Genomic DNA, 25,066 nt, shown 5'->3' on the forward strand with positions numbered 1-25,066 from the left:
TTTTTCTTGGAAGTACACCAATTATTTTGGAATGATTAGTCTTGAGAGGTAGAGATGTAACCAAGTGTGATGTTGCTGTTTTGTTCAGCTTTGACCATACTATCATGGAAACTCAGAAAGAATGAGATCCGAAATATGCATTTGGTTTTTAAGTAAAATATGGAAATCTTAGTTTATTATGGAAAATTAGTATTTTACCAAATGCCCAGTCAATAGGACCCTATACATTTAGATGGCAATTAGTATGTATGAATATAGTTTCTTAATCAGAAAAAAAAAAAACAAATGTATGAATACTACCTGAAATATCTAACACTGTTTTTATCCCAAAATTTCCCTGAAATTTTAATGATGTAAGGAGTCAAGTCCTTCAAAATTTGGTTATCCTCAACCTTTGGTTTATTTGTAGCATCTTTAGATTCTACAGCTCAGACGGGAAATGCAAATGCAGCTGATTGGCAGGAGGAGGTTTACCAGAAGGTATTGTTTGCAATGGTATTTTTATTTGCACAAGATGTTGAAAACCGAGGATATTACTGATGACTTGCTGGAACATTTTGGCTATTGATGTGGATTTTTATAAACTAGCTGGTTATAACAATATAAGGAAAAGCTGAATCTTGTGAAATATTTCCTGTGACTGATGGAGTAATAAAGAAGATTTACCAAAATAAATGTTCAGCTAAATTTATGGTCGTGCCCCACCTTGCAAGGTACTTTTATGGTATTCCAATTCGTAGAGGAAATAGAAAACTGAACATGTTACCGATAACTTGTTAGAAATTGATATATTCTCAATTGAGAAGTGGTGTACAAAAACTATACCTCAATTCCAAGCAAGTTGGGGCTGGCTATATAAATCATCAAGTTGGAGCCGGTAATATAAATCATCACTGTCCATGTCGCTTTATGTAAGCCAGTCTCAAATCCATTATAATAAAAAAAAATACTAGACGTTCTTTACATTTTCTACTAGCATAATTGAGAAGTGAAGTAGAATTTGATAAATCAATTGAATACATGCCTATAAGAAAATGTTTTTCTCTGCGGAAAGACATCCATTCATCTGTATTAGTTGGTATACTTTTTTTATTTTTGGGGATAACAGAAATTCGTTGTTTTGAGTTGAGAAACTTGGTGGATAATGGGTCCGTCTCCCTAGCCTTTTCTACTTGAAGTACTCGACTTGGTTCACCAGCTAGGAATAAGTTGGTATACGTTGAGTTCTCCAAGAATAAACATATAACATTAACATGTTCTATATACTCTACACCATCATTTTTTTACTTGTCAAGCCGACTACATTGCTTCTTTTTTTTTTAAAAATATTTTATATTCCCCTCCCCTTTGACCCCCTTTGTTGGAGCTATCGCTCCTTTGGTGACTCGAACCCACAATCCTTGGGTTGTAGGTGGGAGGTGCCGACTATCAGAGCAACCCCTCTTGTCGACTACATTGTTGTTATTTCCACTGTTTACCCTCGTTTTGCTTCATTGATGATAAAGGTGTAAAATGGAAAAATTAAAAAATATGATGCCTGCTACTAAACCAAATTATATCTCCCAAACTATCTGGAAAAAAAATAAAAAAGCGACCCTATGTTTTCCTCCTGGCCGGGCTGGTCTATGATCACATCTTGGAAGTTGACCCTTGATATGAGCAGAAATGTGTACCAAGAAGCTAAAGGAAGCCAAGCTTAGTTGCTTATTTTACCATTCACACGCTGAATCGTGCAAAATGGTCTTTAATCAGTTGTAGTCGTCCTCTTCTACTTCACTTTTAGCCTTTTTATCCAGAAGATTCTTTACTGGATAGAATAGTTGATCTAATTACCTACCCACGTGGGAATGCAATCTGGTATTTGCGTAATTGACTTGATGAAAATTTTAATGCAGATCAAGTCTATGAGGGAGATGTATTTACCAGAGCTCAATGATCTATACCAGAAAATTGCTGCTAAAGTGCAGCAGGTATGTCATCAGCATTGTATTCCATTATTGTCATTTCTGAAGTATTTCTACTTGCTGTATGGTGCAGCATGCTTGATTTACTATGTTTTGATATAATATGAGGTATTTATAGATCTCAATAAACTACTATTCAATCCCAACTTGTTGAGGTTGTCGGCTATACTAATCGTTTATACCCATTCTGTTATATTCAAGCTCATTTCATTCCAATCACAGAGAAAATTATAGCTTCTCTAATTTCACACATATCCCACCAAATATACGAGTCTAACCAGAATGCAACATCTGATTTTAACCTTTATCTTTGCTACTTGAACCCTCCGTTAGATGTGATCATTTCTATTTTTTTAATTAAAAAAATCTTGTCAAATCTTGTGTGGCCATACATCTATTTTAACATGTGCATTTCTACGATATTTGTCTTATGGGTATGTTTGGCCTTAGAAGTCCGATATTCGTATAGCAATGCTAGTGTCAGAACCGTTTTATTGTATAATGCCCCCTTAACGCTCATCCGTTTCTATTATTATAGTTTAATTTTGGTATTATGTTTAATCTATCATGTCAATTTCTTGGAAAATAAGCACATATATTTGAATTGGCATTCACGGATTACCATGTTGCTTAATCTCATTTCCTATCATTCTTATGGGACAATACTTGCAATGCATATATTTTCTCTTATTTCTACTTATCCTAAAACCATTGACCTTTAAGTGCTTTGTCATAGTTTGAAAAAAAAAAATCGATTTCCTCACAAGTTTCGTCAAATTCACAACATTTATTGCGTATAGCATGCACCGTGGTACTGCATTTTGTATTCTATTGTTAGTTCGTCCATAACTAGGTAAACAGTACTGGTATCAGATTCATTTTATAACCAACAGTTGTTGGAAACTCTATATCTCTTTCCAAATTTTTACCCCTATTATTACTGCTTCGTACATTTGTTTTATGGAATTTGTATATTTGATACAAACTCCTTGCAATGCCCATAGGTAATCCTAGAAAATTATCTAACTGAGAATTGTTGCAGAAAGCTCAAAACTCTAAATTCTCATTTTTGCATCTTTAGTTCCTTTCCTGTCATCTTGAGAAACAGTACTTTCATAGTGGGAATATATTGTAGGTGCGGTTAATTCCTTTTCATTTCTTACATCTGCATCATTTGTCTGTGACAGCGTTGTATATGATTGTGAAGTATAGGGGGTGGTGGACACCATAAAAGGATTATGTGCACATATCTAGTCAGACACTATGACAAGGTTTCTAGGGACGTTCTTTGGAGATGCCTGGAGGTGAAAGGTGTGTCGGTAGCTTACATTAGAGCGATAAAGGATATGTATGATGGAGCTAAGACTCGGGTTAGGACTATGGGGGGTGACTCAGAGCTTTTTCCGGTGGTTATGGGATTACACCAAGGATCTGCGCTCAGCCCGTTCTTATTTGCTTTGGCGATGGACGCCCTAACACACCATATTCAAGGGGAGGTGCCATGGTGTATATTGTTCGCTGATGATATAGTTTTGATCGATGAGATGCGCGGTGGCGTTAATGAGAGACCGGAGGTATGGAGGCAGACCTTGGAGTCCAAAGGCTTCAAGTTGAGTAGGACTAAGACGGAATACCTGGAGTGTAAGTTCAGTGGCGTGACGGGGGAAGCGGACGTGGAAGTGAGGCTCGACTCTCAAGTCATCGCCAAGAGAGAGTTTCAAGTACCTAGGGTCAATTATCCAGGGAAATGGGGAGATCGACGAGGATGTCACACACCGTATTGGGGTGGGGTGGATAAAATGGAGGTTAGCATTTGGAGCCCTGTGTGACAAGAATGTGCCAACGAAACTTAAAGGTAAGTTCTATAGAGCGGTGGTTAGACCGGCTATGTTGTATGGGGCTGAGTGTTGGCCAGTTAAGAATGCACATGTCTAGAAGATGAAAGTAGCCGAGATGATGATGTTGAGGTGGATGTGCGGGCACATGAGGCTGGATAGGATTAGGAATGAAGATATTCGGGAGAGGGTGGGCGTTGCTCCCATGGACGAGAAGATGCGGGAAGCGAGACTTAGATGGTTCGGGCACGTGAGGAGGAGAAGCCCAGATGCCCTGGTTAGAAGGTATGAGCGGTTGGCTTTGGCAGGTACGAGAAGAGGTAGAGGGCGGCCTAAGAAGTATTGGGGCGAGGTGATCAGGCAGCACATGGCGCGGCTTTAGATTTTCGAGGGCATGGCTCTTGATAGGAAAGTTTGGAGGTCGAGCATTAGGGTTGTATGTTAGAGGGTAGTCGATAGAGTTTTGTTTGATAGAGTTCTTTGTACCGGTTAGTCTGATAGAGTTTTGTTTAGGACTGCTAGCGGATTATGTTGTGTGCACACTATTTTTCTCCTTTTGCATAGTATTGGGTTATTACCCTTCCACTTATTTGTTGTCTCGTTCGATTGCTGAGTATTATTTTTTTGGTTTCTTTTGTTATCACAGATTTATTCTTTTGTTCCACTTTTAAGGTCTGCGTACACTCTACCCTCCCCAGACCCTATTAGTGGGATTCTACTGTGTTGTTGTTGTTGTATCTAGTCAGACACTGTGATGCAGATGCAATTTTGGTGTTAGTCTCTTTTCCTTTTGGGGAAGGGATAAAGGCCTCCCGAATTCTTCGGGCATGGGCTTGATATATCTGAGTTTAAAAGCACTTAAGTCAACACTTTTTGGAAGCACTACTATTAAAAGTTAGCAAAGGGCAAGAAGCATGGCTGTGGCTAACTGATTTTTTTTCTGATTTTAAGCATGATTCTCTTCCTCAGCGCCCTCAGACTGAGCAAATTGAAAAGCTCAAGGTGTTCAAGATGACGCTGGAACGCGTAGTGTTATTCTTGCGGCTTAACAAGCATGATATTCAACCTTCTCACAAGGAGAAACGGCTTCAGATTGAGAAGCACATTAGTTTCTTTCTTAATTCCAATAGGCCGCGCAAACCTACTCCTCCATTGCAAGGGCAACTTCCTCAGCCTTCCATGCAGCTTCAGCAACCACAATCTCTTGATGGCCAAGGCAATCCACCTATGCAACCCGTACAGGGTTCCATGGCAGCAATGCAGCAGAATAATATCACCAACTTGCAGCATAATTCCTTGTCTGGCGTATCAACAATTTCCAACTCTCAGCCACACATGATAAATACAGTACAGTCTGGTTCCACTGTGGATTTGGGACAGGGTAATTCGTTGAACTCACTGCAGCAGGTGGCTACTGGCTCTTTACAACAGAATCCTGTTAACAGTCCTCAACAGGTAAACATAAGCTCATTAAATTCACAAAGTGGAACAAACCCTGTGCAGGCAAACCTTGGTTCCCTACAGCCAAACTCAAACATCCTACAGCAGTCACTTCCTAAACAGCACGAGCAGCAAATGTTGCAGAACCAGCAATTAAGACAGCAGTACCACCAGCGGCAGATGCAGCAGCAACTTTATCATAGACAGCAGTTAATGCAACAGCAGCAAGCAAAGCAACAGCAGACTGCACAATTGCCAGCCCACCAGATGTCACAGCTTCACCAGATGAATGATGCTAATGACCTAAAGATGAGGCAGCAAATGGGAATGAAAGCGGGAGTTTTACAGCAACAGCAGTCAGTTGGCCAGCGTGTCGGATCTCATCATCCACAATTGAAGTCAGGGATCTCTTCACCTCAAATACATCAGGCACTATCTCCTCAGGTTACCCAACATCCTTCTCCGCAAATTGACCAACAGAATATGTTGGCATCTCTTACCAAAGCTGGGACTCCTCTTCAATCCACAAGCTCACCATTTGTTGTCCCATCTCCTTCAACTCCCTTGGCTCCATCTCCAATGCCAGGGGATTCTGAAAAAGTTAGTGCTGGCCTTGCATTACATACAACGGCTGGAAATATAATGCATCAGCAAGCTACGGTTGCTTCTGCACCTGCCCAATCCCTTGCAATTGGTACTCCTGGGATATCAGCCTCACCTTTGCTTGCTGAGTTTACTAGTCTGGATGGTACACATGCCAATGTCTCAGCCGCTGTTTCTGGCAAGTCAAGTGTTGAACAACCATTGGAGCGCTTGATGAAAGTGGTTCGTATAATACCATTCTACTTAATTTATATTTTCAGCAATCTCAATAAATCTTTGTACCTTTCCTGTTTTTGACATATTTATTATATTCAGGTTAAAAACATGTCCCCCAAAGCATTGAATTCGTCAGTTAGTGACATCAGTTCAGTTGTCAGTATGATTGACAGAATAGCAGGATCTGCACCAGGAAATGGATCAAGAGCAGCTGTTGGCGAAGATTTGGTTGCCATGACCAAATGTCGTCTCCAAGCGAGAAATTACTTTACACAGGATGGACCTACAGGAACAAAGAAAATGAAGCGATACACAACTTCCAATGTTGTTTCATCAAGCGGCAGTGTAAATGATAGTTTCTGGCAGTTGAATTGTTCTGAAGCATCTGAATTAGAGTCAACAGCAACATCCAGTGTCAAACGACCTAGACTTGAGGTAATATTCTGCTGCTTACTTACAGGAAAGAAGTACAAAAGTTCAGATCCGAACATTAGAGCCCCGTGGTAGATTATTTTGGATCTTAATAGAAAGGGGTCCATTCGGGTGCACTGTAAGAGTTAAAATAAATCTGGTCATTGGCCATGGCCAAAGAGAGACTAGAATGAACAATTGCAATACAGTGGAATAGTTCCTAAAGTCTCAGCTTGCACGCAAAGTGAAAGTCAATTCGAAGTGCCTTTTAATTATCATTCCATGTGCCTACTCTTTCCTTTAATTGGTTATACTGCTGCTACTGGAACTTTGACCCAAACTACCACTTCTAAGTCTGTTCTGGAAACTGTGATAGCCAGGGTAGAATACTGTATGTGGAAATCAAACATGCTTTATGTAGACGGGACATGAGCTTTACTCCTTTAGTGCGTTTGCAGCTGGTGAGTATATCCAAATGATCTGAACCAACTATAGGATGGCTGTATAGATCTAAATGAACGCAGTTCATTGAATGCTGTCTGAAACCTGAGGCTTTCAGCTGGCTTGCACAGTGTGACTAATGTTGGAGTGTCTTTGGACCAGACTGTCGAGTGCCTGCTGCTTTAACTTATGATATCACAACATCTAATCCAATCTCTAGCACAAACTTTTCAACCCTACTGTGCCACAGGATAAAAATTTGTATGCAAATAAAAATATGCCTTCTATCTATATGATTGCAACATTATCCCATCTGTAGCAACTAGTGAGTGAATATATTCTTGTGTTGAACTAAGTCTGATTTGGAAGTTGTCTTCAGATGTCTAGTCACTGCCTATTTACGAACTATTTGACTTGAATCCCCAAATGCACTAGGCTCTCTGGCGTTTGGATAGACGCAATGCTTTAGATCCTCTCATTTCTGTATTGGGTTTCTTTATGCCTGGATTTGTCTTACTTTTTGTGTTACTGTAAATAATGTGAATGGCTTAACCCCGCCTAATCATTTGATAGAGTTACTTGATTCTCAGATGAGTAAATTTGTTTTACAAAAAAACAAAAATACAAATTGAGAACATTCCAAGCATTGGCAGGATACGGGACAATAGGTATTATAAGTTATAAGACTGGAGAATATTAAAGCAGCTTTGATTCCATGCTATGGAATGTTGTTTTTATTCCTTAAAGTATGTGATCTCTTTGCATATACAGGAAAATGAGTTAGTTTTTATTATTTCGCTCACCTCTTGTTTGCTTTTCATCAATCGTTATTGATGGTAGGACATCCAATATCTGATGTAAGATACATTTTTTTTAGAATGGTAACAGTTGTATTAAATATCCAGCATAAAGGTCATACGATACATTTTTTATCACAAAAATGTAATTTTTTCAGATGCTGATTTTCCTGACTTTGCATTCATATTGATGTGTTGATCTTTGACAAGAAAACTGCTTTACTGTCAATTTTTGGGTTCTCCAGTTGTACCTACAGTGTACTAACAATAATTAGTAATCTATTGCAGGTTAATCATGCACTGGTTGAAGAGATACAGAATATCAATCGGCAGCTTATCGACACTGTTGTAGAAATTAGTGACGAAGGTGTTGATCCAAGTGCAGTTGCTGCTGCAACAGAGGGTGGTGAAGGCACTACTGTAAAGTGTTCCTTCACTGCCGTTGCATTGAGTCCAAACTTAAAGTCACAGTATGCTTCTGCACAGATGGTGAGATTTTCATATACTGTGCTTCAGTCATCAACTCTATAACATTTTTTGTTTCTATAGTTGATTGATCTTTTAATTCTGTGTAGTCTCCAATTCAGCCGTTGAGATTGCTCGTTCCAGCTAATTATCCAAATTGCTCTCCAGTTTTGTTGGACAAGTTTCCGGTTGAAGTCAGGTGAGGAAAAGTTTGGCAGTCTTCTTGATTTAGTACCAAAAAGAGATGAGCCAAGACAGAGAAAGGGAAGGAGATAATTGAAAAGGGGAATTATAACATATGAAGTCAATAAAGCATCGATAGATCTGACTTTATGACATGTTCATTATACCTTGTTGATTTGTGAAAGGTCCTAAGATGATGAACAAAAGGTCCTTGTGATTAATCATTTAGTTGAATTCTCTAATGGTCAATCAGTTGCTAGTAGTAACAGGGTTCCATTAAGCTATGTCCTGTTCAGTAAATTTTTCTCCCTAGAAACAAAAGAACAGGGTTTAATAGAAAAGTAAAAGAAGAGAGGGATGACAGAGTAATTGCTAGAGAAAAAAAAATTGATGTTGGGGGCCATGCTGATACTCGAATGGGATATCATAGTTTTGAAAAATATATTGACCACAAGATACGAGATTTTAGAGCACCCTACATTGGGAAACCATAAAAGATATTGCACATCTGCCTTTTGATCTGCGTTAAGATTATCAAATAAGTTTTGAAGATCACCCTTTATCTATTCTTATATTCTCCACTTTAACTCGTAAAGTGAATGCTTTTAAAACTGGGTTTTACCTATTTTTGCTGCAGTAAGGAGTATGAAGATCTATCCATGAAGGCCAAATCAAGATTTAGTGTCTCTTTGCGAAGTCTTTCACAGCCAATGACTTTAAAAGACATAGCAAGGACTTGGGATGTTTGTGCTCGCGCTGTAATTTCTGAATATGCACAACAAAGTGGTGGTGGGACCTTCAGCTCAAAGTATGGGTCTTGGGAGAATTGTTTGAGTGCAGCATGATCAAACATCAATCTCTGAGATTGTCTTCATCCACCTTTGGCTTTGCTCTCCTGCTGTCTTGATCCACCCTTTGTCTTTGCTCCTTCTGCGGGTCCCATTTACTTGAACTGAATGCCTAAAATCCTCTGTATATGCTGGTTGTTACTGAATAAATTTTTGCTCTCCATTGAGTTGTTTATAATCAAGTGTACGAAGTTTGCCTGTTGAGTTGTTTGTTGTTAACTTAAAACTGGCAATTCTGTGCAGTATATTTCTGAACTTTGTGAATGAAAAGGTTTTAAATTATCAAAGTGTCTGATGGCTCGTTTGGGGGCGGGGCGGGTCTTGACCCAATTGGAAGGACATGGGGTCCATAACTCATCTACTAGTTGTAGGCCTAAGGTCTTTGTTCATTTATTTCATAAATTTGTTTGCTCCTCTAGCTCAGGAAATGGCATTGTATGTCTCTTTTTTAAGCCACTCTTTATATTTTGTCCCTCTTTTAAAAACTTTGCAAATATAGACTCAATGGTCTTGGTCCGTGGACTTGACTGGGTCAGTGTAATGGCTTTCTAGTAGGGGTGTACAAATAAAGCCTGATAAATTGCACCAACCCGATAATTCGAGTCAAATCGAGAAAACAAATCCGACTATGGTTTGGTGTTGGAAAAAAAGTCCCGACCATATTTGGTTTGGTTTGGTTTTAACTAAAAAAAGTCAAACCGAATCAAACCAACCCGACATTATATGTATAGAAGTTTTAAATATATTTAATACATAAAAATGTTTATGGTAGTATAGTTTATAAATATTTTTTAAGTTTTTTCGTAGTTTTATCTTTTAACGTATTATTTCAAGCTTGTGCTTATAATTTTTGGATGCTTTAATATTTATAGTCCATAAATGTTAGTAACTCAAATAAATCCTAAACCAAAATCAAATCAATATTAATGCTAATAAAAGACATTCAATTCAATTGTACTATGAATAAAAATGGTGTTAGATATCTATTTTTTAGTTTTTCCATGGTTTAGATAAAATGTATTAACTTATTTTTCTTTTAGTGGTTAGTCATGTAAATAATAATACTTATTAGTCATAATTTTAAATTATGTTTGTTTTCATTATTGCTTATTAATAATATTTATTTTATACGATTTTATTATCTTTATTATTGAATATTTTATTACAATGCCATGACTCATCTCATATTTATGTTATTTTATTGAAAAATACCTTATATAGTTCTGTCTTTACTAAGATTAAAGAAATATTTGGAGCACAAATTTTACGTTTTGTGCTATGAAGACTATGAAAAAAAAAACAAAAAAACCCAAAAATCCGAAAAATCCGAGATTAAAAAACTCGACTTTTATTGATTTGATTTGGTATTTAGATTTAATAACCCGATACAATTGGTTTGGTGTGGTAATTAAAAAATCTGAACTAACCTGACCCATGTACACCCCTGCTTTCTAGCACAGGGCTGATTGATAGCAGCAGATTCGGACCGAAATTGTTATACAAACTCCATTCCCAATTATTTGCAACATCCAATCCAAAAAGATGCGAACAATTTTACATAATTCAATTTTCGAATTCGAAACTTCGAAGTTTTTTAATGGTCGTGAATAGAGTTTAAGCTCATGTTTTCACCCTTTACACAGCTAAGCAAACTCTAATTCATCAAACTTTTATTTTTTTCACACTTTGTACGTTAATTACATCGAAGATCATATGTCATAGTGAACATTCCTTTCCGAAATAATCATGATTTATGGCAACTTCATTTAGATAATGAGTAGAACTTTTCATCAATAAATCATTAATTAATGAGTAAATAAGTCAAACAGACTAAGGTTATTCACACGATAGAGAGAATATGTGACGAAATTGAATTCCAGTCAATTCAACACCTACAGGAGAGAAAAAGAGAAGGGAAAATAGGAGAGAAATAGAGAAGAACGAAGTATAAAATAAATAAGATTAGAGTCTAAACATCAAAATATTAAAAGTGCATAACATCAAAAAAATAACGATAAACAATACTACAATATATTCAGATATTATATACATTAATACTGCATAATACAATACAATATCAAACAAAACAATATGAAACAACACAAAACCGCCATCCCTTTACGCTCATTTTCGATTCTCCTATTGATTTTCAGACAAAAACAATATGCTCGTACAATATCTCACCAAAGGCTCTACAGTAGAAGTCACCTCGGACGAAGATGAGTTCAAGGGAGTGTGGTTCGAAGCCACTGTTCTCGGCTTCTTTGGGCTTCCCAATTCAGAAAAGGAAGAGATTTTGGTCGAGTACAAAAGTATTCTTGCCGATGAAAATAGTTCAGCGCCGTTGAGAGAGTATGTGGATATGTCTTTAGTTCGTCCAGTTCCTCCTAAGGAAAAAATTGAGAGGTTTGAGTTAAACGACCCCGTAGATGCATCTCATAAGGATGGATGGTGGACTGCTGCCATTACAGGTGTTCTGGAAGATTCTAGATACAAGGTTACCTTTCAAAACCCGCCTGAGGAACTTGAATTTGGGATTTCTGACTTGAGATTTCACAGAGATTGGGTCAAAGGGAACTGGGTCCGACCCGGCCGGAAGCAGGTAATTATCATTTCGGATCCGTGGTTTATTCATTTTGTAAGTGTGCATGTATTTCACTAGGGCTCAGCAGTTTATGTGTATGAAGGAAAATATCTTTTGTATGTATTTCCGAGATAATGTTCAGACTGCTACTATTATTCTTTAATTTCTTTCCCGGTGGTCATAATGGTGGTAGTGGTTTTACGGTTATACCTCCAAAGGCGTGCGTATCCAGGATTTCAAGAGATGGGTGCACTACTATTGTGAAGAGGTGTATCTAGAATTTATATTTGACTGGTTTAACTTTAGTCTCTTACCATGACCCACTACACTTTTAAAATTATTGGTTCAAAATTATATTCTTTTTGAAATTTTAGTAATTTTCACATATATATCTATACTCCGTGCCGAAAACAATCGTTCAGAGTGGGATTTGAACATCCAATTTCACTTGTAGAGGTGCACTATAGTCTTTGAGCATGGGTTCACGCGCATATATTTAAGTAATTTTGAAGAAATATAACATTGTTATACATGGTTTAGGGAGATGAGTATGGGTTCACGTTAACCCATATCCCTCAACTTGGATACGCCTCTGCATACCTATTTGTAACAGTCATCCTCTATAACAGCACTTCGTTATAACGGCCAAGTTCTCTATGTTATGTTATGATATATGTTATCTATAACGGCATTTCACTATAGCAGCAACCTTTTCGGAACAAACGATGTTGTTATAAAGAGGTTTGGTTGTATTATATAATCCTTCCGCTGCTGTAAGTTGTAATACTAGATTGCAATGCACCAGTTTTATTCTAAAGCTCATTATGTGTTAGCATTTGCTTTATAATTTGTTATGTCTTTTCCTTTTAGCTTCTTCCTAATTAAGTTGGTGCTTTTGACTTTCTTGATTGCATATCTTGTTGTAAAATATGACTCCAGCAAAGAATTGCTAACTCGATAATGCTCTCGGTTGATCTGATTCTGTGCATTGTCTAAGCAAAATGCACGATACTGAACTAAGCCAAAGATTAAGCAGTGAGGTTTATGTTGATGTTGTGATTCCAGATCTTTAATGTACTTTATTAGTGTGGTAAAAAATACACGTCTAGTGCTCTTTGACAGGCCCTCCAGTAATATATACTTCAGTGCATAAAGCGCATCTCACTTTTAAGCACGAAAGTGTTAAATCCGATTCTGTTTGGTGGATTTGCCTACAAAGAAAAATTTAGCGAGGCTGGGCAGGTTGAAATTTTGCGGGTTAAGACAGAACCTGCACCCGCTTGCCATCCCTACTTGGCAGGCCCTGGTGCTGCCGAAAGAGGGAACTAAAACTCCAAAGATGTAACTTAAAGGCTAAAGCATCTAAACTTAGTGCAAATCCTAACAAAGAGTCCCTCTGATTATCCCAACCCAAACTCATGAATATGCTGAAATGAAGATTTAGTACCTGTAGCTGGAGATGACCAACCTGCTAATCTTTCTTGCATGAAAAGAGCTGAAAATTACTGCCAATTTTTCTTGCGTATGGAGCCGGGGGATGGGGGTGAGATCAATTAAAATGCATGGTGAAAATGGAAGTGATCTGTTGCTCCTTTAGTCACCTCTCTGCTTCGAGTGTCTTGAAATTAATAAAGAAAGAAATGGGAGGTGTGGCATGCTAGAATGACAAAGTAAAAGCTAGTTGTGTGCGGTATCATCTCTTGTAATATTATGTTAAATGAATGTTCGCTTTTTGTGAATGTTTGTCTTAGAATTTACTGCAGCTTTGAAGCTTAATTAATTGTGTAGGTTCTCTATTTTTTTGGTATACTATGGGATAGGAGACCAAAAAGTCAGGTGATGGAGAGAGCGGTCAGAGGAAAAAAGGGGGAAGCCCATCGAAGAAACCAATTTCAACCCCAACAGGTATATCATAAATTCCTTCCGCCTAGAATTTGAGGGTGAAATGTTATTTTCAGATTTCTCCTCAAGGTGTCCTGCGCTGTTCTCCCCGAGAAGTGGTTTAATGGATCGAGTAAGCTACTAACCTTTCATTAGCCACTTCCTGTTCTGGCTGTTGTTTGATGATATCTTCTCCTCCAGGAGTTTCACCTGCACGTAGTCTGCAGCAATGTGGTGAGATGAGGGAGAAACAAGACATGCCTATGCAAACTCCTGTCAACGGGACCCCAACCAACCAAACTGAAACCCAGAGCTTGCCTTTTGTAAAAACTTCACTACTTTGGGGGAAAATTGAATCCATGGATATTTTCCAGAGGATTCCTCAGGCGCCACATTTTAGTCCATTGGAAAAAGAGAGAGAGAGTTCCCGTGAAAGACTAGCTATAGGTTGTATGGTAACTTTTTCAAGAATGGCAGAGAAGACTTCTTGGTTGCACATTGACGATCCCAGAAGCACCTTTGATGAAATTTTGGAGACTCTCAGTGACGCGGAAAAGCATGGATTTGATGTGCAGCCTGTACGAGATCGTTTAACTGAGTTGTTGTTGATGAAAGATAAGAAGGAAAAGCTTGAAGCACAGGTTGCAGATATTGGTAATCAGATTATGATGCATAATACAGACAGAGAAAATACTGATGGAAAGATTGAAGAGATCAACAAACAAATAGCAGAAATACAGGATAAAATTTCCTTGGCTATTTCAAGGAAGGAGGTTAAGGACCGTGAGATCGATTGTTTGAGGTCTCAATTGGAGGATACTCAAGTGGACATGATGAATGCACATAATGCATTTTTCAGTATTGCTAGTAAACCTCTGTAGCTGCTGCCAAGATGTCACCGTTGTTGGTTTACCTTGAAACATTTTGGGATCATGCCAGATAGTTATGTATGTCTGCAGATAACTTACTCGGTCTGAAGACATGTTTTTGAGCTCCAGACAACACTAATTGAGCCTTAAGGTTCAAAATGACTTTGAAAACTGATTTTAACCATGGGTTTACTTGCCCGGAGGAAATAGTCATGTGATGAATCTTGCGAGAAATTCAAAAATAGTCAGATTTACAGGTGGTAATTGAAAAATAGACACAATTTCAAAAGTAATCGAAATTTAGTCACTTTTCATGTAAAGATAAATCTGAATGAAAATACTGTTCAAAATTCGAAAAATATTCTAACATAATATACTGGAGTTCCAGTATAATATACCGGTCCAACATAATATGCTGGAAGTTCATACACAAGTGCTCCAATCTCCAGTATATTATGTTGGAACTTTCTGCGTGTGGGAGTTTGCTGGAAGTTCATACACATGTGCACCAATTTCCAGTATATTATGCTGGATCCGTGTTGTAGCAAAATGATAGTTATTTTTCAATGACTTTGCAAACGCTGACTATTTTTGAATTATCAGCCCGAAAACTTATTAGCCCGCTATTTTTACATGAATCTAACTATCATATTTTGATCGTGCATTTGTTAATTTAGTACTCGTCTTAGTTTTTCAAAATTATTATCTTCCATGTTCGTATATATTGTTGAAATTAATCTAAATAGATGTTTGTTGGAAGTTAAGAAGTGAAATATATTCTTCCTTAACTGCAAACAATAACTTAGCTCTTAAGTTCCTGTTCTCCCCATTCGCTTTAATAAATAAAATTATCTTTCCCCAATAGGCAATTAGTTCTACTAGCTGGTTTTGACTGCGCAATCCTTTGGCAATGCTAAAAACGCTTGGTTGAGTAACATCAATGGAGATTTACAAAGCAGAAAATACACCTACATAATATCTGGTTGCTTTCATCTACATACGCCTATTTTGGTTAAGTTCAGCGTCCCAGAAATTTCGAGTCAGTACCCTCACAGATGATGGTTTCTGACCAGAAAAATACGTAGAATGATTTTGCTCACTCCCAAAAGTGAGATCTTAAAAAGAAAAGCTAAGGTCATTCAACCTTAGAACATGGCGAATATTGCAGAAAAAGAAGATTGTTATCAGTCTATAACATTAAAAGTCAAAACTGCATTTACAGATCATCAAAGTACTTAAAAGAGTAGTACAGAAAACAAAAGTGTTAGTATCGCTTAATTCAAGATTTGCAGGATACTTCAGGTTACTAGTGCTTTCAAACAAATAACACTGTAATCCTTGAGTGGTCTAGCACATATATCAGCAAGAGCAGAAGGCGGAAGATACTCGTATCTGCACCATCGTTCTTCTGCAAATTGACAAAAAACAATTAGGACTTGAATTAGATTATCAATGCGTACATGTTCTTCAAGACAGCATCGTAGAAGGAAGTATATTAAGCTCTGTTCAGCAAAAGAAAATGTAATATTCTTCATTCAGTGCTGATAGTAATTTACAGTTCAGTTGTAGTTCCCCCCAAAATTTTGTGCTTCAACCTTGTCTTACATTAATTCACGCTTTTGAGAGGTAGGAACCCCTCTCATTGTTTTTCCTTTCTGTGAGAGGATTTTTTATTTTTTTTGTTGATAACCAGACACCACGGTTATCAACAACAACAACATACCTAGTCTTATCCCACACACGGTTATCAAAAAAATAAAAAATAAAACCCTCTCACAAAAAGGAAAAAGAATGAGAAGCCAGATTTTTTAGCATGAGAACTTACTGTGCTAGAAATCATTCTTATTTTACTAAACATTCACAACAGGAGGGAGGAGAATGAAGAAGCACTTACTCAAAAATTCACATTTGGGAGTTCCCATAGTCTAAGCCGTGTGTAAAAGACCCTTCATAGACGAACTGCCAATTTCCATGAAAAATAGGAGTCAAAATAATAAAACCTACATTACTTACCAGAACACGGTGAACAGAGATTTGGTGCCTTCTTACCTGTGTACTGGAATTGAGCTGACCTCCAACTATATCCTCTCTAGCAGGCCCGTCTCCACCCCTAGCAGATCCCTTGGTGTCTCCCTGACATTAGAAACAATCCCCGGGGCATAGCTAGTAACATATCAGAGTTAAAGACAATAAGCAACTCTATATCATTGATGCGGGGAAGCAATGCATACCTCCATCTGCAATACCATGATTAACCCACAGCCCAGCAAAAAGAATAATTCGATCACCAGAAAAAGAGACATCGATCAGTTGATAATTGGAAAATGATATGGGGATTAAATTACAGGTTCTACTACAGTAACAAAGTTCATATAGACCACGGATGCACAGCAGATCTTCCAGATGAGGGGAAAAGAACTATTCCATCTCTCTTTAATTGTCAATTGTAAACACGTGTGCAAGAACATCAAGAACTCTTCATACACTCAAGCTTATTCATTGTTGCAAAAAGAGAAGGAACTGCAGTTACCTCTCTGTACCTAATCAAATAGGCCTTTAGTGGCTCAATGTACTCCTCAAATCCTAAGGTGGTCAGTGCCCATACTAAATCATCTCCATTAATTGTCTTTCTCTTCTCTTTCTGACACTTGTCACTTGCCCTGTAAAAGAACAGAAAAAGCGTCCAAAATCACATGCAGACCAGGCACTACAAGCTCCATGTGTCAATTAATAAAAACCGATGTCTTAGTTCAAAGAAAGTTGCTATCTCAGAACCATTATATTTCAACATTATTTCGATTTAGAGTCATGTATTAACATATGCACAAGTCCTCAGTCAAAGGTTCAGCGAATATAGTTGGATTGGAATTCACATCTTGAGCGTTGAAAAGAGCAAAATCTATCTGTGCCCATAGAAAGAGTAGAGTATCACACAATTCTCTGATCCAAAGAAAGAAATCGGTAAAATAACACACGCAATGAATAAAACTGGCAAACTTTTTTGGGGCACCGTTTACTATGTTCCACATCAATAAGAACTAGGGAAAATGTTCAAATTTCTCCCTCAACTACTTGATATTGTCTAACTTTGCCCTCCGTCGAAAGTTAGCAATAAAAGACACCCTCGCCATTACCCTTTCATATCACGTTTGCCCTTCTATGCTAACTGGCCTGAACCTGGATCGTACAATCTCAGCCGGTGCTATTCTTTAAGCCACGTGGAATTTACAATAGGTTGTACACTTTACCAAAAGTAGTCTAACAATACACAATAACCATTTGTACTGTACTGTACAAGTACCAGAAAATCCATGCTAGTTGTGTATGGTAACAACATAAGCTCCATTCACATCAGAGTATCACACATAATGGCTAATCAAGCATCTGCCACAGCTTCGTTCCAAAAGAAATTGCAGTATTCTTTTCAACACAAGGGTGGAATCTTTTTCCTAGAAGGGATTTTAATGATTGGGAAGTGGAAAAACTATGTATTTTGCTTCAGAGGTTAAACAACATAACCTTGGATCACAACAAAACAGACTCCATAGGTTGGAAAAGCGATCAACAGGGTCTCTTTTCAGTCAAAAGTTGTTACCACATGCTTGGATTCTAGCAGCGACGGGGTATTATGTCCTTGGGAAAAGGTTTGGAGAAGCAAGGCTCCTTTGAAGGTTGCTTGTTTCTCTTGGATTGTTGCTCGGGAGGCTTGTCTTACACAATCGAACCTCCAAAAGAGGGGGTTTCAACTGTGCAGTAGATGTCCACTGTGTGAAGAGCATCTGGAAGAAGTTGGCCATCTCTTCTTGCATTGTACGGTCACTAGGCAGCTGTGGAATATGTTTCTGGTAATTTTGGGCATGAGCTGGACCATGCCAAAATCAATTGTTGAGCTCTTGCAAGGTTGGAGCAGAGAGGGGATTAGTAAGAAATCTCTAAGAACTTGGAATACCATACCTCAAGCTATTTGGTGGACTGTCTGGCTTGAAAGAAACAATAGAATTTTTGAAGACACATCGAGCAATATTCACAGCCTTAAACAGAGATGTATTTTTTTGTTAGCTTTTTGGTGCAATCTGGTAACTGAACATGATGTAGATGGAATGCTAGATACAATAGAGGGTTTGCACAACTTGTAATTATGCCTGATGCACTGGCTTAGTGCATAAATTTATAATATCTTTAATTACTTATAAAAAAAAAGAACCTTTCTACATTCAAAATGATGTATACATATATGGTTCAAATGTAAATCTTGACTCTAAGACGTTTCATGTAACGAATCAAATATCATACCTTATTCTTGAAACATCCGCATTGATAACGATATTAATCTTCTTTTTTTTGGTTTGTAATGTACTCTCTATATACCACCTAAGTTGTAAAACAATATTAAACGTTTCTGTTAAATATCATAAGATTCTCATAGTCATAATTTTGTTACACATATCATCTCATACACATAGCCGATAGCATTCTTATATTATACGATTAATCAAAATCATATTCAAAGCAATTTAATCCTATCATATAAATATTCACATTGCAAAATAGTCATATAGTCATAGCCAACATGCTATGTGCAATGTTAAGATGCAAGTACTTGTCCCATTCATGCAATGTTCAATTAAAGTCATAAAATCCATAGAGAAACCAATATATGTTTCAGAAAATATTGTAATAAAAGCAACTTAAAAATTCATTTTAGGGTGAGATCATCAATCACCTGTTGCACTAAATTCACTTGGGCTCGTTTCCCACGAATCAATTCCAGAAAATCTCCAACAATCTAAGGAGAGAATATATGAAGTAGGGTATTCACCCGTTGGAATTCGTGGGATTAGCTGGTACCAAGATGGTACATAGAAAAAGTACAGGACCAGACTACAACTCTTACTTAATTCATACTACATATTTTCTCCTAACAAGTGCAAAAAATCCAAATATTGGTCCATCTCATCTAAAGAACTGCTATAAAACCAGAAATACAAATTTTTAATACATTTGTTTTTTACTCTAGCAATCTACAGTCTCTTCGCTTCAAAGCATGCTTTATTTCGCTCCAGCCATAATGTCCACATTATGCAGTTGGGAATAGTTTCCCATATTAGCTTTAAGCTCCTTTTTACTCTCGGGGATTGCCACACTTCCAGCAAGCTACTAATCTTTTGAGGTAGCACCAACCAAAGAAATGCCCATTATGTTCGAGATTTGCAATGCAAGAAGAGATGCTCAACTGTTTCCTCCTCTGAGTTGCAAAAATAACATCTACTGCACAGAGAAAACCCTCTCCTCTGTAACTTATGCTGAGTTTGGCGGGCATCACTAGCTACTAGCCAACCAAAAAAAGCTGCTTTAATAGGTGCTATTCTCAGTTTGCTGGTGATGCCGGAACATCGGGGTGTGTGCCAATACTGGCGAGGTTAGGAACCCCACTATGACATGATAGCCGGAGAAGAGGCCATCTTAGTTGGCTATTCACAAGGACAACTCACTTCTTAAGAGGAAACACGCTCTTAAAAGAAGCAAACCAAAACACAAAGTTTTATATAAAAGGTTTATAACTCAATACAAAATGATCTTTACTTGAGGCTCATGGGCTTTTACATAGGCTCACGTCTTAAGTAGTTTTACTTTAAAATCAATGTAGGACAAATCCACCAAAAGACTAGAATGACAACTAATCTATTAAGATAAATTGACAACTAATCAATCAGAGATAAGGATGACAAGTTGTTGAATCATCATATGACAAGTTGTTGAATCATAATATGACGAGTTGTTGCATCATCATATGATAAGTTGTTCCACCAACAAGTGATAACTTGTCATATCAGCAAGTGATCAGCTTTTGCGTCATTCTTTTGCGACTGGAAGTGGTTCGCATTCTCTTTTATATCACGAAGTTTCACGTGGAAGTTTGAGATACTATGGTTCAAACTGCTCGCTATGAAAAGCAAGCCAGCAAACACAAGAAACAAGTTATTTTCAAAGAAGGAAATCTAGTATGGATTCACTTAAGGAAAGAATGTTTTCCTAAGTCTCGTAAGAAGTTATGTCTTGAAGCAAATGACACTTTTCATATCTTGGAGACTATCAACAATAATGCCTATAAGATTGAACTACTTGCAGACTATGATGTATCTACTACTTTTAATGTTGTTGATTTGTCTCCTTACTATGGCAGACATAAAAGAAACTCAAATTTGAAGCTGGACATATTCCAACACCAGAAGAATGACACATGAGCCTATCACTTGCTGATATTGCAGCTTATCATGTGATGATACAACAATTTGTCCTATGATGATGATTCAACAATTGTCATCCTTATTTTTGATGGATTATTTAGCATCCTTATCTTGATAGATTAGTTGTCATTCTTATCTTTTAGTGAGTTTGTCCCACATTGATTCTTGAAAGAAATTACTTAAGATGTACGCCTATATAAAGGCCTTAGGAGCCTTAAGTAAAGATCATCTAATATTGAGTTAGAAACATTTTATATAAAGCTTTATACTTTATTTTGCTTCCTTTAAGAATGTGTGTTTCCTCTTGAGAAGTAAGTGAGTTATCCTTGTAAATAGCCAACCAAGGTGGCCTCTTTTTCAGATATACAATTGACATGGTCTATTGGATTTTTTTAACTGCATATAGGGAGGAGGAAGTGAAAAAAGTGAAAGACACGCTACTTTAGATTTGAACCATCAATTTGCAAAGTGGAAGATGAAGATGCTCACCTAGCGAGTTGGTCCTCAACCTCGACATATTGTTATTTGACCTTTAAATCTTGGACAAGTGAAGGATAGGTGCAACCCCTGCTGCCCAAAGGGAAGGAGTTGAACTAGAAATATAATGCCTCTATTCTGTTTGGAGGCCAACTTTTATGTTTTCTTTCTTATTCCACAACTAAGAGCATGTTGTTACTGTACCTTCAATGCTCCCTTTTTACCTTTTCACACAGATAAATCAATAAGAAAAATAAGTGGGTGTCGTCATAACTTTGATGTTTACTTTTTACCATCATCTATACATGGTTGTGACTAATGACAAATATTCTTTTCCAAGTGGGAATAACTTTTTTGAGACTTGGCAATTGGGAATACCATAACAAAGATGTGGGTACCAGTCTTCTAGGACATTAGTTAACAAAAACGAGCACAATCAATTTGGAAGGGGGAAAGTAGCAATTGCCACCAACTTTCAATTGTTTATAGCAAAACAAAAGGAAAAATATTTGTGCAGCCGGAAGCTGAATACCTAAAATCCTAGTTCGAGAAACATAAAGAAAGAAAATTAAGGGGATCTGCTGTAATATCTTTAGTTTTATGTTTCTCTGTACCAAAAAAATGAAAACAAGCTTTTTTCTGATTTGAATCTAAAAGTTGAAAATATAATATAAAATAATTGACAATGGTTTCTAGTATAAAAGACCACTTAAACTTTACTTAAATATAGAAGAAGAAAAAAAGATCACTTAGAATTTTATCGATCCTAGCCAAGGATTGTTCCACACAATACCCAAGTATAGACTGACCCACCGAGTTTTATTTTTTAATACATGCCGACCTGCCAGCATTTTTTCCCTCCACTGCTTCCTTCCTTTTCCTTTTCTTTTATTTTCCCCTTCCTCCCTGGTGTCTCCGTTACACACAAACTCAGGACAGAAGGACAGGAGCCCTTGTTGTTCTCGTGTCCCCTCTTTTGTCTCTGTTTCTCTCAACAGCATCATCAAATGGCAGCTGTTTCTCACCCATTAGTATAAATCATCAATTCCTCTTCCCTTTTTTTTCTGCTCTCAGATCAAATGACACAGTTTCCTATCTCCAGGTCTTCATGTGCCCCCTTGGCTCTTATAGAAAGGATATAGTGGTGTAGGCAAATAGGGAAAAGCAGTGACAGGGAGTAGGCCAAGCACATAGGGGATTGGCCACAGGAAGCTGACTGTTTCACAATTTGGCGATTAGCTAAAGCTTTTTACTTGCTTCTTCAGAAAGTTGATAGCTAAACTTTGTTGAAGTACTGTTGCATGTGTCTTTGCATCTTTTTTAACCATACATAGAAACACCATCTCTAGTCTTTCAGAAGAGGAGGTTGCTTGGCAAATGTTCTTGAAATGCTCAAAATAGTTAGCAAACGGCTCTTGCTATTGTTTACAAAATTTTGGAACTCATAAATGGAGAAGCACGCCTACATTTCGAACAAGTTAATACTTTCAACAAATTTAACAAATTACTTAACTCATATCCATAAGCACAAAAAACATATTCAGAGAATATGATAGCAAAAAATACTTGAATCCCACCATATTTTAAGCCTAAAAGAGATCCCAAGAAACTTTCTAAGGAGAAGTAAAGTGTTCTAGAATATATAACTCCAAGAATTCCACTTCAAATTTAAACATTTGTAAAAGTAAAATGAACAACACATCAAACTTCACATAAATTCTTATGTTAATGAAGGTGCCTACGGACAGAGAGAAATCGCTAATGTTTTAATAGAATTTCAACTCCAAATCACTCCCTGAAGGCTATATGTTTACTCTGTCATTTTGGTTGGACCAGTATGTCCCATGTAAATAATATTGTTGATTTCTAGACTTTGTTAGTTCCCTAACCTTAACTTAGACACAGATTTGTGTTCTTTCCCCCCACATTTTTTGGTTTTTCCGTACTAGCATAACAACATGTAATGGAGCTAACGTATTTACTTCTGTACTTATTGCACCTCCATGATGCCAGCAATGAAACACCTCACTTCATCAAATAATCCTTATGTTTATGAAGCTCTCTAAACTCTTGACTCGTATTGACAGCGGTTTCCTGTCACTAACTATTTTGTTCTTTTCTCTTCGTTGAACCACTTGGATTCAAAGGCAGATGGAGTGTATTATCTATGGGTTCAACTGAGCCCAAGAACACACACACACACACATATATATATATACACACACAAACACACATAAAATTTTCAATAAATATTAATTCAGAATCCGTCCGTGATTTTAAAAGTACCGCGCGTTCATTGCTTAGAACCTTAAGATTGAATCTATTTTAAATACTAGATCCGCCTCTGCTAACTTATAGTAAATTCCCAGCCAGATTTTTCCTACTATGAGATTTGATCAGATAAAAAGCAAGCTTACTCGCTGGTGATGAAACTGATGAACTCAGAGACACATTCCTGAACAGTGTCTTTAGCTTCCTTGGCAATCTTAGCATTAGTAGGCAATGCTTTTTTCATTATGCGACCAATGTTTGCTATAGGAAGGTACCTGTGCAGAATATAATTAAGTAAATAAAATGTATTTTTTCTAACAGCTTAAACTTTTAGATGATACATCATCTAAAAGTTTTTACTGTAACGGCTTAAACTTTTAGATGAGATGATCGTATACTTCAATATTACCTATCATGTTCCCTCACATTCGATTGAGGGCTCCGCTCACCCCCACTCTCATGGCTTCCACCACCTCCTGGACTCGCCGGTGCTTCCGCCATCTTCAAACACACTACTATCAAAACCCTAAACCTAAAAATGCATAAAATAACAATGCTTAATAAGTAAATATTTAAGGAATTAAATAATAATAACAATGCATAATTATATGACCTAACCTTAGCTACTTGACAGATGACCCTACAGCTGAATCAGAAATTCTCTGTGTTTTTCTATAAAAAAAATTCGTTTGCTTTGCTTCCTCAGAGAGGATAAATGAGAGGAAGGGGAAAAGGAGGTTTATTTTGTATTTGGCGCGCTTTGTGATAACTTCTATAGCTTGGTGTTTGACTGCGTTACACACTGAGATCGGACGGCAGAGAGAAGTGGGGAAGAAACAGAACCTAACGTTCTAAATAGGGCGATGTACATTTGGTCCCTTCACTTAGCCCTTAGCCCGGTTATTTTTTGTTAAAGATTGATACACAAATAGGTCACATTTACTTTTTACTCCTTTTTAGCTTATTTCGATTATATACCGTTATACACATATTATATATAAATTATAAATATACTATATCCGTCGCTATTTTTAGTTTAAGAGATTGAGTTGACTGTTATTTGGGTTAATTCTTATTGCAATTTCACTAGTATCCGTACTCACGCGTTGCGCGAAAAATATTAAATATAATTTATCATATAAAAATATTAGTTTAAAAACACGGCTGATACAAAGGAGCCTGAAAGAATTCTGGTTTTGTAATATTTATCAGAGGCGAAATTAGAATTTGAAGTTTATGGGTTCTGAATTCGTCACCGAACACATAACTCGTCTTAGCTATTGGGTTCGCAGTTAAATATTTATATATATTTTATAATTTTTCTAATGCAACCAATGAGGAGGAAGGACATATACTGTCATCACTATATATACCCTCTCCTGATAAATATAAAATACAGAGAGTTACACTGGCTCGGGTTTCGAATAAAATATAAAATAAGTTTCTAAAGCTTCATAGACACTTCCTCTAACCATTATCGTTAGAAAACAACATGCGAAACAAATAGGTGAAGGTATAGAAATTGATTTCGCA

General features: G+C 37.1%; 3 protein-coding genes across 15 annotated transcripts in view; 2 read left to right on the top strand and 1 right to left on the bottom strand.

Annotated features, from left to right (window-relative positions):
• Positions 1-9,407, top strand: part of LOC104109030 (mediator of RNA polymerase II transcription subunit 15a) — a 70,385-nt gene extending 60,978 nt beyond the window's left edge. For 10 of the 12 annotated variants that reach the window (XM_018775117.3, XM_018775114.3, XM_018775119.3 and 7 more), the window contains 7 exons: positions 410-480; positions 1,896-1,970; positions 4,751-6,064; positions 6,158-6,493; positions 7,996-8,196; positions 8,283-8,371; positions 8,993-9,407. In XM_018775117.3, the coding sequence (XP_018630633.1) occupies positions 410-480; positions 1,896-1,970; positions 4,751-6,064; positions 6,158-6,493; positions 7,996-8,196; positions 8,283-8,371; positions 8,993-9,200 (2,294 nt within the window). In that variant the 3' untranslated portion in view covers positions 9,201-9,407. The remainder of the gene's footprint in view (positions 1-409; positions 481-1,895; positions 1,971-4,750; positions 6,065-6,157; positions 6,494-7,995; positions 8,197-8,282; positions 8,372-8,992) is intronic. The other 2 variants (XM_018775118.3, XM_018775105.3) reach the window with 2 other exon arrangements.
• Positions 9,408-11,273: 1,866 nt separating this feature from the next.
• On the top strand, positions 11,274-15,087 carry LOC104109022 (DUF724 domain-containing protein 10-like). The gene is made up of 3 exons (XM_009618202.4): positions 11,274-11,805; positions 13,608-13,692; positions 13,870-15,087. The coding sequence occupies exons 1-3, from the start codon at positions 11,368-11,370 to the stop codon at positions 14,547-14,549; spliced, it is 1,203 nt and encodes a 400-aa protein (XP_009616497.1). The 5' UTR covers positions 11,274-11,367; the 3' UTR covers positions 14,550-15,087.
• A 612-nt stretch (positions 15,088-15,699) lies between these two features.
• Positions 15,700-24,420, bottom strand: LOC104109013 (nuclear transcription factor Y subunit B-10-like). Of its 2 annotated transcripts, XM_009618193.4 has the most exons (8): positions 24,152-24,420; positions 23,943-24,065; positions 23,680-23,808; positions 17,068-17,197; positions 16,769-16,774; positions 16,587-16,670; positions 16,432-16,496; positions 15,700-15,945 (listed from the first exon to the last, which is right to left on the bottom strand). In XM_009618193.4, exons 2-7 carry the CDS (start codon positions 24,032-24,034, stop codon positions 16,440-16,442), a joined length of 498 nt encoding a protein of 165 aa, XP_009616488.1. In that variant the 5' UTR covers positions 24,035-24,065; positions 24,152-24,420; the 3' UTR covers positions 15,700-15,945; positions 16,432-16,439. The 2 variants fall into 2 exon arrangements, 1 of the variants encoding a protein (XP_009616488.1); XR_011415277.1 differs by lacking the exons at positions 15,700-15,945; positions 16,769-16,774 and having other exon boundaries at positions 16,587-16,700; positions 24,152-24,418.
• Between the last annotated feature and the right edge of the window lie 646 nt (positions 24,421-25,066).

The sequence above is a fragment of the Nicotiana tomentosiformis genome, chromosome 4, assembly GCF_000390325.3.
Source record: "Nicotiana tomentosiformis chromosome 4, ASM39032v3, whole genome shotgun sequence".
NCBI classification, from domain to species: Eukaryota; Viridiplantae; Streptophyta; class Magnoliopsida; order Solanales; family Solanaceae; genus Nicotiana; species Nicotiana tomentosiformis.